The sequence below is a fragment of the Polychytrium aggregatum genome (genome assembly GCF_025602895.1).
Source record: "Polychytrium aggregatum strain JEL109 chromosome Unknown BJ171scaffold_245, whole genome shotgun sequence".
Classification (NCBI taxonomy): domain Eukaryota; kingdom Fungi; phylum Chytridiomycota; class Chytridiomycetes; order Polychytriales; genus Polychytrium; species Polychytrium aggregatum.
The window spans coordinates 1-13,689 of NW_026516447.1; the positions used below are offsets into that span (position 1 = coordinate 1).

The following is a 13,689-nucleotide window of genomic DNA, read 5'->3' on the forward strand; positions in this document are numbered from 1 at the left end:
CCATCCACACCGTGGAAGCTGTACAAGGAATATGCCCTCAGCCCTCGTCTGCTTCCTTCCATTCCGACAAGCTCCCGCGAGCTCCGCCACTGCCGCCACCACCATCACCAGAGAAGAATAAACTTCATGGGACCATCGGGGTGCGTTCATGTCGTAGTAAATGTCGTTGGTGACCCGCAATCCATCGCATCGGTGCACCACAGCCCAATATCGCGACGCCAACGCAATCAAGACGACATGGTCAAGGTGTGCAAATCGAGCGTCGCTGACGGATATCGATGAGTGGGGGGGGGAAACTTTGGACAAGCAAGATCCAAGGTCTTGTGGGACTCCATGGCCATATGGAATCCATTGGCACTCAGCCAAGATGGACTTGGCAGCAACGATGGGCGGCAACACCAAAGATACGGCGGCTCAGCGAGACGACATCGCAGCAAGAGCTCGACTGGTGAACACTGTCCAACTTTCTCCACACACAGGATATCGGGCGTCTCATTTACATCACACCCATAACGAGACACGTTTCTGGACGCAGGCGGGGGCTTTCTCCGCATGTGAATGCCCACAATCCATCGCCCATCGCGGCCAAACAGTGTGTCCATGGAAACTGACACTGGTTGCCTGTGGGAACGCATCGTGAAAGCAAGGAAAGGGAGAGATATATCCGTCGAGCCCACGGGGACTCAACTTTGCTTGGTATTTCGAGCAATCCATGCATCACCGGGGGTGTCCACCAGGCCCATCCGTCTCCAAGATCCATGTGTGCTCGGTGAACGAGCTCAACACATCCCAGGTGTGCTCACAGTGCCCGGAGGCCGAGCGCCTCGTTTGACCTGGCTGGCTTGATATCGAGAAACCATGAAGCTGTGCAGAGGGTCGAATGCATCCACCACACTCCCACATCGAGACATCAATGCCTCACGGATCATGATCTGAGTATGCCAGTCCCGTCGCCACAGGGAATCGGTCGTGTATTCATGACCATGCTTCCCAAACCAACCAAAAACAAAGAGATTGCCAACCAGGACTGGAAACAATCGCACGCCTGGGGTGATGCAGCCGTAAACGATCATCAGACTTCAGACTCATGGTTACTCTAGTAATCATCGGCGCTGCTCGTTCATGTTCCGAACAAGCTTGGTGGTGGCGATTTGGATTTATCAGGGAACCATTTCAAACTCGCTATGCCAATTAACAGAACAATGCAAGGTTCCAAGAGTTAAGCAGAGAGAACTTTCTCGAATCTCTTCAATATCTCGGGCAGTTTAGAGCGGTGGATGACAAAGACTCTTCTGGACGGATCGATGCCGTATTCCTGAAAGGCTCTCTTGGAATCAGAGGACGAGCCCTCTTTGGAAAACTTGTAGTCGTAGCTGAAGTCGGCGAACTGATAAACGTGCAGTGTTATCGGCATACGTCATCACATTTCGATCTGCGATCCCAGCGGATAGCTCCATTGCTCCTAGCGGATGGCTCCTTTTGCCCCTAGCCGATGATTTGGTCATTCTTTCAAACTAGATCTCCGATCGCTACAGCCTACTACTGACCTCCTCAATCAGCTCATCCTCCTGCTGAAAGTAGTAAACCGTGACCTTGGGAGAGTTGAGTTCGTCGATGACGAAGTGAGTCAGAGGATACGTTCTATGGACTCAAGTCGTTATTGTCGATAGCGCTAAATCCGCGGGACTTACCAGCCTTTGCTTTTTATTTTTCTTCGATGCTTCCTGCGACTCGACTTTGTCCTCGCCATCGCTATCTTGTTCCAGCTGCGACTCTACCTCTTTGTACGTTTTGGATATCATGATGTAGTACTCGAATTTGAACGGTTTGCTCTGGGCGCGTTTGATCCCGTGAAGAAAGGTCAGCCACAGTGATCGCCGCAGTATATGAAGGCACCTGAGCCTCGCTTCTCTTCGCCAGCCCACCCTTGCTCCCAGCTATAGATGGTAACCTCTTGAATGGCCTTGTCAACTTCTTGGAGCAACATTTTGAGCATTGCTGGGACAACTTGGTGAGGCATATTGATGAGACGCTCGTTGATCAAGAGCCCAATGTGATGATCGCTGGATTCCAGAAGCGCTGCCAGTTTGCGCTGCATCTCCGCGTTTTTCTTGGCCTTTTGGAGAAGATAGGCTCGAATTGACGAGATACTCTCTCGGTCCTTGATGAAAAATGGCAACGGATCCCAGTTTCCTATTAATGGATCGGACTTTGAACTCTGGAACGATCGAGAGGTTTCTATGGCAACACACTCTGTACCTTCGGTGCTGAGAGGTTTAGGACTGACATCACTGCGTAAGGGTCAAGTTCCCCCTCGACCTTGACGCAGGACCCAATATAGCTTTGATCGATCACAGTGCTGGCCAGCTCGGAGAGAGGCAGGTTATCTGCGTCGTCACCAAAGGTTTGTCGGAGGAGCGACTTGAGGCCATGGAAATCAATCTCTTGGGGCTCGGAAAAGACAAAATCGACATCCACAAGCTCCTAACCGACGATCGTGACCAGCAAGTCCCAGTCAGCACGCAAGATTCGACTGCCTTTGCGGCCATGGCGTGGTCGTTCCTCGGGAGCCCAAGCTGCATCTCTGAGCGATGGGGCACAGCCCGTGCCGATTACCTTCTCGCTGTCATCGTCGTCTTCCACCTCATCCATGGCATTGGAGGTGTCGGCGTGTGTCATCTCCACATCCTCGTCGTCCCGCCCCTCTTCGCCTCGCGTCTTCCGCTTTGCTTGTCTCATCGTATCGCTGGAGTGTTGCATCGAGCAAGTGCAGGCGAGATCGGCTTGTGGCCACGGCTTCCCTGTCCTGGCCGTCCCAGCCCGTCCATGTAGCCTGATTTGGCCTCATGAAGTTTTCATTTCCGGCGCGCCTGGCCGTTACGTAAGCGCGGACTGTGCGCGCTGCTTCCACAGCGCGGGGCCTGTCGCAAATTTTTTCGCCACAGCGCACGCTGCCACCAGCATCAAGGACAGCGCCAAAGGTCCAGTCAGACCTGCTGCTCTCCATCTGCCCTTCCGTGTCGATACCGCCGATCCAAGCACCTCCGTCGGGACTTGAGCACAATGAACAACCTCCTGCAAGCCGTTCGCCAGTTCAAGGCCAGCAAGGCCTTTGCCAGTCTCCGCGAGACTCATGCCAACCTCATGGGATACCGCAAGTCGGGTAAAGTTGCGAGCCGCAGCCCTAATATGCCTCAACCAAGCCGGCCCACAAATCCGCATCCTGGGCCCGCCGAGCGGATCTGGCATCGGCAGAGCGGCGCTCCGTGCCTGGCAATTCCTTTGGCGTGCGTCCTGGATGTATATCCTGGCGCGATTTGTTGCCGAGGAAGCGGGCGTGTCCCGCCAACACGTTTGCATCAGTAGTTTCTGCTCTGCCTATCGATACCTGTGTACATTCCACATTATTAACGCATGTCCCGACTTTCTCACGGACAGGTCTTGTGTTCGACGATCTTATTCCCGACGAAGGCCCCATCGTCTCTGAGGCCCTGAAGCGCCTGACTCCTCAGGAGTTCAACGAGCGCACCTTCCGTTTCCGCCGCGCTCTCAACATTTCGCTCCACCAGACCGTTCTCCCCGTTGCCGAGCAGACCAAGCCCTCTGAGGTGCGTATTACGCCCTGGAAGGTTCCTTTGTGAACCAAAGTCAACGGAAATTTAGTGGCTTTGGCTGTGAGGGGGACAAGGCGTGGGCAGTATTGGCCTCAGCACGATCTCAGCCAAACTCAACAAGATCAAAGCGGCACCATGGATTCGTTTTGGTTTCGACTGCAGCTCGACAAGTACCCGCACAAAATCAGCTTTGAACTGCTACCAATTGAACCCCGGCGATCGTGTCGTGTCTATCAGTGTCGTCATCTCTTGCACTGGCTCGCCTTGCTCGTGTGCGATGATACCAAGCACCACCGAAGACACTGTTGGTCAAATCGCTTTCTACGCGATTGATGTGACTTCCGACAAGACAATCAAGGCATTCGATATACAGTCGATCGAAATCCGAATGCTAAACAGCACGCGGAACCATGACCTGTTGCCAACTTGCTATCAGGCAGCGGCATGCCACTTCAGACGCTAACCAATACCTGACCTTCGTCTCGTCAATTGCCACAGGACGTCCCGTACCTGCGCCCCATCATCGCCGAAGTTGAAGCCGAAGTCGCCTGCAAACAGACTTTTGATCTTTTGACCGGCATCCCCGAGAACCTCCGCTCGCGCAACAAGAGCACCTAACGATGTCTAGCATCCGCGACCCTGTTTCATTGGGACGTCAGCGAGATGTCCAATGATTTCGATAAATATATCTATCTCATGAATTCAGCCATTATCAACGAAAGGAAGCGCTCTCTGAACGGACCGACTCGCTCGCGGGCTGTCATCAACATGTGACCTCGAACGCACGTCCTTGCGTCGTAGCGGCCCTGACCCGAGCTGTACTGTATTCAGCAGCCATCCAGGATCTAGCGATCGGTCAGTATGCGCCGCCACTCTCGACCCCGAGGCCATATCTTTGTCCGCGTACTTCAGTTCGCCGATGTGGCCACCCAAACGAGTCACCATCCCCGATCGCGCACGACTGCTCAGTAGTCGTCGCCACGACTGAGAACCTGTCAGAGTGGCACCGAGTCAGATGTTTTCAACGGGTCGACATGAGTACCTGTCGCGCGCGAGCGCAGGGCCAGCATGTGCCAGCCCGATACCAACTGAGCCCACAACTGCAGTCTCGCATTTGTCGCATAGCCGACATGCATTTCCACACACTCGTGGCCCAGAGGAGAGCCACCGAGTCAGCACATACCTCCTTGCGAGTTGGGCGCAAAAGAATGGTGTGTTCGTACTGGGCCGTGAAGCTTCCTTTGACATCGCAAAGCGGGGGATAGGGATCGACAACACCAGAGTCGACAAGGTTCTTGAGCGCAAGACCATACTTTTCTTCGCCGATTCGGTCGAGATAGCGTCGACAGAAGGCCAGGGTGCCAAAGTGCTTGTTGATCGTGGTCAGAAGCTGCTTGGCGCGGGGAAGTCTGTCCAAGCGAGCGATTTGGCATCAGAACATATGTGCTTGGATTTGGTATGGATGCCACGTCGCCAGCTCAGAAGCCCATTGCACAGCTACAAGACACACCGGACCAGCCGTTTGTAGGAAATTCACCGCTCACTCGCCCCAACAAACCTCAGAGGCACATGCCCGGCATCGAATCGCTTCATGTAGTGGGAGCACTCGAGATCTTCGTGGACAAACCCACGGCCAGTGCTGCCGAAGGTTTCAATCGCATAGCTCTCTCCTTCCTGTTTGATACAGCCAGAGGAACACATCCATGATATGGTCAATATGGGCTCACGTTCACACGCAAAGTCGGCTGCACAGACAACAATGGATCGCCCTGAGCTCTCGTCTCACACAGACATCCTATACCTCCATCTTGGTTTGGTCGCCACCCTTGACAATGGGGACAGTTTTGCCGGCGTGGATTTGGTATTGTCCAATAAGATGGCCGTTGAGGTTGCGGATGGGCTTGACTGATCGGCATTCAAATGCACCATTGATCGGGCGGAGTGATTCGGATCGGCGATTAGCGCAACGGTGCAACCAACACATACATTTGCCAGGCAGCAAAATCTCGAGGCAGCAGAATCTCGAGGCAGCAGCGAAACGCATCATCGGATCGCACCTTGATATGTTTTTCCATCGAGTGTGACTTCATACGACTCCATGACTTCCTGGATGGCTGCTCCAATATCGCAGAGGCGGACGTCGATACCAGCTTCCTGCAGAGGACAACCGCGATTGAGCCACAGACAATCAGTTGCAGCTCGAGAGGACAGGCATGGCACCATGAAGGAAATCCAGCGCCACGTTGTGTCGAACAGATGGCCACATCGCCAAGCAGTGCGTGCGCCAGGCGTGCCCGAGGTGGAAGTACGACTCGAGACAAGCGGGACATCATGGCCTGGTGGCCAGCTTGGGCGATCGACAGCTGCCCAGACACATCTGACCAGATTCGACCAGGATAGTAAAGCCTAACCAGAACCAACCTTGATACCCGTGTTGGTGGCATCGCGAACGGCCTCCAGAAGGGGGTCGTACTTGGGATCAAACGACATGGTGAACGCACAGTCGATGATGCGGCCATTGATGTGGGTGCCAAAGTCGATCTTCATGACGTCGCCGTACTGCAGGACGGTTTTGTCGCCGGCATTCGGAGTGTAGTGGGCGGCAACGTGGTTCAAGGAGCATCCGGTGGGGAAAGCAATGCCGGCCTGCAAGCCATTCGCCTCAATGAGGTTGCGGGTGCCGTTTTCGATCATTTCGCAAATGTCGATCATGGACATTCCTGGCTTGATCGTCTTGCGGGCATACGAGCGGACTTGACGATGGACCTCGGCAGCCTGGCGCAGCTCGTTGTACGTATCGTTCAGAGATCGCTCCAGCGCACGCTTCTCCTCGCTGGTCGAGCGCCAGAGGTTGCTATGAGCAAGTTGAGAACAGTGTGTCAGCTCATCAACTACACATGGGCCAAGCGGGACGCCGGGGAACAGGCAAGCGTTGAGGGGCCCCAAAGCGGGGAAAGGCATCGACAGAGACTCACTCATCCTTGTAGTCCGAGAGCTCGCCTTCGGGATAGACCTTATTCAAGAACATTTTTGAAACCGGGACTGTTGGGGGCTCGGTCTGGACGACACCAGAACGGATGTTCTTGACGGCCTCTGTAGCGCCAGCGATCAGCCCCCCAACCAACACCACCAGTAGCAATGTGAGCCGCACGATTGAGTCAGTCCATGTACGCGAACGAGAGAACGAGTATCGACACACGCAACGAACCTCCAGAGGCCTTCTTCTTCTTGCTCTTCTTCTTCTTCTTCTTCTTCGCAGCTGTTGGTTGTTGCGTTAGCAGCCGGGCATTGACAAATGCGAGCGGTCCCGGCGACGGTGCTTGGATGCAAGGAGCACAGCATGCCATGAGAGCAGGCAGAAGTAGAGCTCAGTACCCTCACACGGCGTGGGATGGCCAGCCCGCAACAAGCATGTTCCCACCTTCGCTGCCGCCCGGGGCGTCGTCGTTGTCTTCGCCACTGAGCTCTTCGTCGTCATCGATGGCCTCAACATCGACTGCCTCCTGGGCAAGAGAGTTCCTCAGAGGCGTGGCCGGGATGACGTTGATTTCGGGGACACTGGGGACGACATCGGCAACAGCGACAACCGCAGGCTTCTTCTTCTTCTTCTTGTTTTTCTTCTTGTTCTGCGTGGCTACTGCCTCGCCGAGATCCTCTTCTTCGACATCAGAGAGATCGAGAGCCTCGGTCTTCTCGGCGAGCTGTGCTGCGTCTTCGAGAGCCATCGTCGTCGGTGTTTGCTGCGAGATGAGCCGGTGCGCCGCGGGCGCCGAGCAGCGGACACAAAACCCAGCCGCCACAGGCAAGAAAAAAGTCACGTGTTCGTCCAAGCTCGAGCGCACGGCCCGGTCCGTGGCAGCACGGGCCGCGCCACAGAACGGCACCAGCGCAGAAGGACGATCCGCAGCGCGACAGCGGCCCTGCGGTCTTGCCATCGGTCGACAATGATCTTGCTGCCCGTACACATCGCTTGGGCCAGAGCCGGCGGACCGATGGGTTCCCGGGCTGTATTTTCTTCTCGAGCGTGGCCCCGTCTGCAGGGGTTGCCAAGGTTTTTCCACGCATCTCCCAGCAACCTGGAGCACGCTGGATCCAAAAAGACTCTCTACCATGTTCTGGGAATCCCCCCGTCGGCCTCTCGGAAGGAAGTCAAGGCCAAGTTCTTCGAGCTCTCCAAGCTGTACCATCCCGATCGCAACCCCGAGGATGACGAGGCCCACAAAAAGTTCCTTGAAATCAATGAAGCGCATTCCATACTTTCCAACGAGCAAAAGCGGGCCGAGTATGACCGATCGCTCGACTATGAAGAGGCAATTTCAAGCACGTATCGACAGAGCTCGACTGGAACAGGCCCACGTCGATCAACATATCGCCGGCGCGAGCAAATGCGACCGGAGGACTGGATCATATTCAGAAACGACCGAGCACATCAGCGATATCAGGCGAATCCCTACAACTTTACCGAGCACCAGTCACAACACTACGAAGGTAGCGCCAGCCCAAGCGGCCCAACAAGCAATCAGCACCCCCGCTCGGAGGAGTACTACCGGGGGCTCAATCAGGCGCGCAAGCTGCAGTTTCGGCTCATGACGAATGTGGGAATGATCACTTTTGCAGTGTTTTTCTTGTTCCACATGGGATATTTCCACATGATCTTCATGGATTCCTCAGATCAGGATAGTGGGGAAATATCGGGTCAAACGGGTCTGGACATTATCCGAGCCAACCACGCTATGGGATCGTCGCATCAAGGACCGGTGGACCACGAACACGCATAGGTACGGTCAAGGCATGGGCACTCTATTCACCAAGCAAACAGGACAGTTCCTTCCTGGCTTCAGATGTCTGAATCCCGCTGACTGACTGTAGGCCCCAGTGAGCAGGCCGCGAGATTGTTTCCAGTCCTGGTTGGCAATCTCTTTGTTTTTGGTTGGTTTGGGAAGCATGGTCATGAATACACGACCGATTCCCTGTGGCGACGGGACTGGCATACTCAGATCATGATCCGTGAGGCATTGATGTCTCGATGTGGGAGTGTGGTGGATGCATTCGACCCTCTGCACAGCTTCATGGTTTCTCGATATCAAGCCAGCCAGGTCAAACGAGGCGCTCGGCCTCCGGGCACTGTGAGCACACCTGGGATGTGTTGAGCTCGTTCACCGAGCACACATGGATCTTGGAGACGGATGGGCCTGGTGGACACCCCCGGTGATGCATGGATTGCTCGAAATACCAAGCAAAGTTGAGTCCCCGTGGGCTCGACGGATATATCTCTCCCTTTCCTTGCTTTCACGATGCGTTCCCACAGGCAACCAGTGTCAGTTTCCATGGACACACTGTTTGGCCGCGATGGGCGATGGATTGTGGGCATTCACATGCGGAGAAAGCCCCCGCCTGCGTCCAGAAACGTGTCTCGTTATGGGTGTGATGTGTCCAACACTCGATCCTGGCTGTCGATGGCGATGGCGGGAAAACGCGGGAGAGCCATCACTGCAAGTGGCGGCTTTGGAAGGTGTTGCTCCACCAAGATTGAAGAAAGCCCGCCCTGCAGATGCCGACTTTGGCCCATCTCATCCTCCATCTGGGTGCTTGCTACGTTCTTTGGCGATCGAGAATATCTGCTCCGATACTATACTCGCCACATTTACACAGATCAAAGCACAATAGATCGTCGAACTCTACTTGCATTGCATTTGGCTCTGAAGCATAGGCGTATCTACCTCGATTCCAAGGATTTATCTGCAGCGCGGAATATCAGGCTATTGGCACTTGACGCGTCTCGCTCTTGATCCGGTTCCAAGTGGTAACTTGGGGCCCGTGGGAACTCGCCGATGGACAAGCGAAGCCCCGGCACAGGCGGTGACAATCCTGCCAGTGCGCGAAGCGATTCCTCCAAATCAGTCCCGCGTGCTCCTTCAGAAAGCTCAAAAAAGCGTGGGACGTCACGTCAAAGTTCATTCAATTACGGGGCAGCCGGAGGTGGTCTTCTCTCAGGCGAACGGCGCCAGTCACGAACGGCGACACCCTCAGCACATCGAAGTCCAAAGTCCGCACGTGCCAAAGCGCGGCAGGATTGGGATCGTCTGAAGAAACATGTGGTAAACACCCACTCTCTCTTGGCACAGACCGTTTTCGAGTAATATCATGGCTTTGGTTAGCTGCCACGCGATTTCCTATTCAACTCACCATCCCGCCATCTCTTTCAACATGTCCCGAAACGTTGAAGCGCCTCGGCTTTTTCAACTCGCTTCTGAACCACAGGGCCCAATCCACCAACACATTCATGGCCATGGTGGACAAACTCTGGACAGCGGTTCATAAATACGCCCCGTGTGGCACCCAAAACATCCAAAGAGACAGTACTGTCGAGTTTGTAATGGCTGGATGGGTCAAGATCAAGGCTGCTCAGCATGCAGTTGCCCGGGGTGCGACCGAACAGAAAGCGACGCACGTATCAGAAAGTTCATCGGCTCGAGTTATGAACGTCGCCGTGAAAGTACAGGATGACGTGTCCACAGCTCCGGACGATGATGTCGCCGCTGGGAGCACCTTGAACTTGGGCGAGCGCTTCAAGCAAACCAACAATCACATTCCGATTCAAACAAGCGGCGGAATGGGTTTAGAAGGCCTGAGCCTCGACTCTGTGCCTTATCCTAATATCAATGGAGAGCTCAAAACAATTGCCGAGGGGCTTCGGTCGCAAATTATAGGCAAATATCGCAAGTTTACCTGTATTCTTTTTTTGTGTATAGTATTGTTGATACCGCGATAGAGCTGCTTGGTCTACTTTGGATGCTATTCTTGTATTTCCTTTGCAGCTCGGTTGCAGTCGCTGGTCAGAAACTGCGTGTCTCATGTGTCTGACCTTGTTCTACAGAGGAGGCCGACTTTTACACGGTTCAAGTTCATTTCAATCGGGGCTGGAAGTTGCTGCTCCTTGGTCTCACGCAGGCAGAGTCGTTTGCACGATACATCGATATGTGCTCATTACATATCGCTCTGCCATCGATCAATGACACTCTCCTCGACTCGACCACACGAGAGGTGAGATGCTCCGAGGGTATCACTGGACTATATCATCAAGAGCGTTCAGAGCGATCATTGGACTGTGTTCTTTAGCTTTGGTACTGACGAGACCGCACGTGATTCCGCTTGTGAAGAGTCTTATCAGGATCTTGATCAATCTCGTAAACTCAGATGAGCGTTTTGAGAACCGCCTTAAAGCCGTGTACCTTCTTGGAGAACTCGGCCATTATCTAGGGAGGGTACGAGAGCATGATCACCTCATCAAACTGGTAACTATCGTCCAATGCTTGAGCGCTTCGACATCCGCTTCCGCTTTTCCAGTGGAACCGAAGGGAGCACATTCCTCATTACGTAAAAAAGCATTCGACCGCGATCATCGCCAGCGCGCGAGCTCATATGGGCGAAATCTCGTTTCTGTACAGGCTTTCAAGCAAATAATCACCAAAATTCTTGAAATTCAGATCTACGAAAAGGAACGCATGGTAAGATGGTATCGGTGTAGCACGAGTATGCCGTAGTACCGATGCAGTACTGATGTAGAGAGGGATGGCCGGCCTGACATATTTTGTTCACGGAATCGGTGATTTGGATCCGTAGCAAGAGCATTGATTGAAAGCTTGCCATAGTTTGCATCATAATGCACACTGACCCATCACAATTTGTTCGAATGTAGGGAATGAACGATTCATCGCGTTTCACTGACGAAAACAGAGCTTTCAAGATTCATCTGCTGCATTCAATCGGACGACTTTCAACCAGTCTCCAGTACCAGCCAAAGCATTTCGAGGATATGGTCATTTATATTATCCACGAAGAATTTTCTCAGGGCGACAACAAACCCAAAGTGATCCGTTCTAAGGCTGATGGAAAGCGGCAGGACTCTGGCGCCACATTTGTCATAAGAGCTCTACTCGGAATCTTGAATAATGATGTATGAGCTGCTGGCTCACAGTCTGGAATGTGACTGCAAGAGACGTGGATTACAATCGTAGTAATTCAGCGCTTCCATCATGTAGCACAGCTCCGAGAAAGAAATTGACAAGAGCTGACACAATCTGTACCTTGCACTCAATCCAGATCAAAAAAACAGAGGCGAATCAAAAGTATATTGGAGCTCTTTTCCGTCCATATGTGCACCCTTTAATGCGCTCACCAAACCCCGCAATACAAATGATGGCGGTTCAATTCATCAGGTGAGCAAGCTGATCACTGCCAAAGATGCTGATCCTTTGTAGTTGTCCTGGAAGGAATACAGGGAAAATGATCGGTTCTGGAGTTGCACAACTTCAACTCAGCGCATTTGGATTTGACTTTCGGGGATCTTTACACCGCTCGTTTCTGTTTGGCAAGCAACTGGTTCCCAGTCGTCTATGAGGATGCAATTCTCTTGGGGATCGAAAACATGATATCGGGTCTCAAGTCTACCAAGGATATTGATGTTCCTAACTTCAACGCCTTGTTGTGGGAACAGGAACTTAAAGTTTTGATGAAGGTTTGCATATATCTGTGGGGCAATAACCATTTGTATCTCCGTGCTGTACCAAATGCGGCGGCTTCACTTGATTGGATATCAACGATCTGAAGGGACACGTTCCATTATTGACGGTTAATACCGGAAAATCCAAAGCTATCCACGATACAGCCCTCCTCTGAACAGTGATTTCTGGTAATTTATCTTTCGTTTGACGACAGAAACGCCTGGCGGCTGAGTCGCGTCGGGCCCTTCGGGCAAAGTTGCTTAGACAAATGCTTCAAATCCCTGGGACCTACTGCAAGCTGCATCCAGTCCAGGATTATCCTGGATTCTTCGCCGAGGATTCAGCTACTCTGATCCACACAGAAAGTATCGTTGTCAGCCTGCCTGTCAATCCTCTATCCAACATCATGATCACATGTCCGTTGCCGCAGATTCCTGGGATCCCAAATGGAGCAACCACTGTGCCCTATCCATTCATGGTACTCACCCGAAGATGACATGGCTTGCTGCACCTATGGCGCTTCAACAGTATTTTGGCGGCCTCCGAGGATGCTCTTTATTTTCTGAAACTTCGTGCTTTGCACGCAGTAGAGTGCGTGGCCGTCGACTTTCTATTGATTTTTGGACGGGTACTCTGTGGGCACGACATAGTCCCGAGCCGTGTTGTGATTGTATCGAGCGCTTTCTGTCATAGATTTTGGATCGGAGTCGTACTTGACACCCGGGTAGATGTAAAAGGGTCGATTGACGATTGCTAGCGCATCACCTTTGCTGGTAATTTATTCACACCGACTTTTCCGCCCGACTTTGACTGCCCACAGGATCAATCTGCTCAGGATAAGCTTAACAAACCGCCAACCCACAAATACGAGTATTTGGAGCGCACCGGCCGAGTTCCTGGCCTACCATTTGGATTTACCTATGCCCCTGGTCCCTTTACTGAAGTTAAAGCTCCACATGCTGAAGGCACAGACACAAAGGGCGGCGACAATGAGAAAAAATCTGCAACCTTGCAAAATTCGCTCAAGATCCTCAGAAGAGTTTCGATAGTTGCTGGGACGATGGGGGCTCTTCGCAGAAGCTCCACAGTCAAAGGCCGTCCCTCCATTTCGGAGGAATCTCGGGATGAATGCCATTCCGTCGAGAGTAGTCTTCGAGACGAAGGCGACCTGGAGCGATCTGTCGTTCCGGCCGGTATGACGAAAACGCCTCCACGAAGTGATGTCAGCGACTACAAACGTGGGCCGCCCGGATTCTTCAGCGTGTGTCCCTTCCCAGGCTACGACCCAGATAGAATGCATACAACGCCACCGTCGCTTATCTACGCCAATGCATCGGCACACCCGATTGGCAGACAACCATCAATATCGGGCGATTCTGGACCAATGTTTCTTCGCGGAGCTCGAGAGTCGAAGGCCATCAAAAGCCCCATTGACAATCCGAGTCGAGTAGCAGAGGATATTCCGGAAGGATACATATCAGATCGGCATCCGGTGCTATGGCCAAGCCAGATTCCGTAGGTTTGGGCTGAATACTCTGGGGCCGCAGGATTCAAGACTCTTTTGCTGATTC

At 53.1% G+C, this 13,689-nt stretch overlaps 4 protein-coding genes across 4 annotated transcripts; 2 read left to right on the forward strand and 2 right to left on the reverse strand.

Moving 5' to 3' along the window:
- Positions 1-1,219: 1,219 nt before the first annotated feature.
- Positions 1,220-2,549, reverse strand: BJ171DRAFT_560762 (p21-C-terminal region-binding protein-domain-containing protein; the record flags this gene model as incomplete). The annotated part of the gene is made up of 6 exons (XM_053113216.1): positions 1,220-1,387; positions 1,548-1,592; positions 1,692-1,832; positions 1,952-2,161; positions 2,260-2,484; positions 2,535-2,549. The coding sequence occupies 6 exons, from the start codon at positions 2,547-2,549 to the stop codon at positions 1,220-1,222; spliced, it is 804 nt and encodes a 267-aa protein (XP_052961456.1).
- A 378-nt stretch (positions 2,550-2,927) lies between these two features.
- On the forward strand, positions 2,928-4,277 carry BJ171DRAFT_550111 (cytochrome b-c1 complex subunit 7). Its single transcript, XM_053113042.1, has 3 exons — positions 2,928-3,163; positions 3,439-3,608; positions 4,113-4,277. The coding sequence occupies exons 1-3, from the start codon at positions 3,064-3,066 to the stop codon at positions 4,230-4,232; spliced, it is 390 nt and encodes a 129-aa protein (XP_052961457.1). The 5' UTR covers positions 2,928-3,063; the 3' UTR covers positions 4,233-4,277.
- Positions 4,132-7,339, reverse strand: BJ171DRAFT_624114 (peptidase M24, structural domain-containing protein; the record flags this gene model as incomplete). Its single annotated transcript, XM_053115472.1, has 8 exons — positions 4,132-4,606; positions 4,798-5,023; positions 5,173-5,288; positions 5,416-5,519; positions 5,672-5,768; positions 6,036-6,468; positions 6,590-6,696; positions 7,202-7,339. The coding sequence occupies 8 exons, from the start codon at positions 7,337-7,339 to the stop codon at positions 4,580-4,582; spliced, it is 1,248 nt and encodes a 415-aa protein (XP_052961458.1). The 3' UTR covers positions 4,132-4,579.
- A 212-nt stretch (positions 7,340-7,551) lies between these two features.
- On the forward strand, positions 7,552-8,577 carry BJ171DRAFT_550116 (uncharacterized protein). Its single transcript, XM_053113043.1, has one exon. The coding sequence runs from the start codon at positions 7,559-7,561 to the stop codon at positions 8,390-8,392; it is 834 nt and encodes a 277-aa protein (XP_052961459.1). The 5' UTR covers positions 7,552-7,558; the 3' UTR covers positions 8,393-8,577.
- The last annotated feature ends 5,112 nt before the right edge of the window (positions 8,578-13,689 follow it).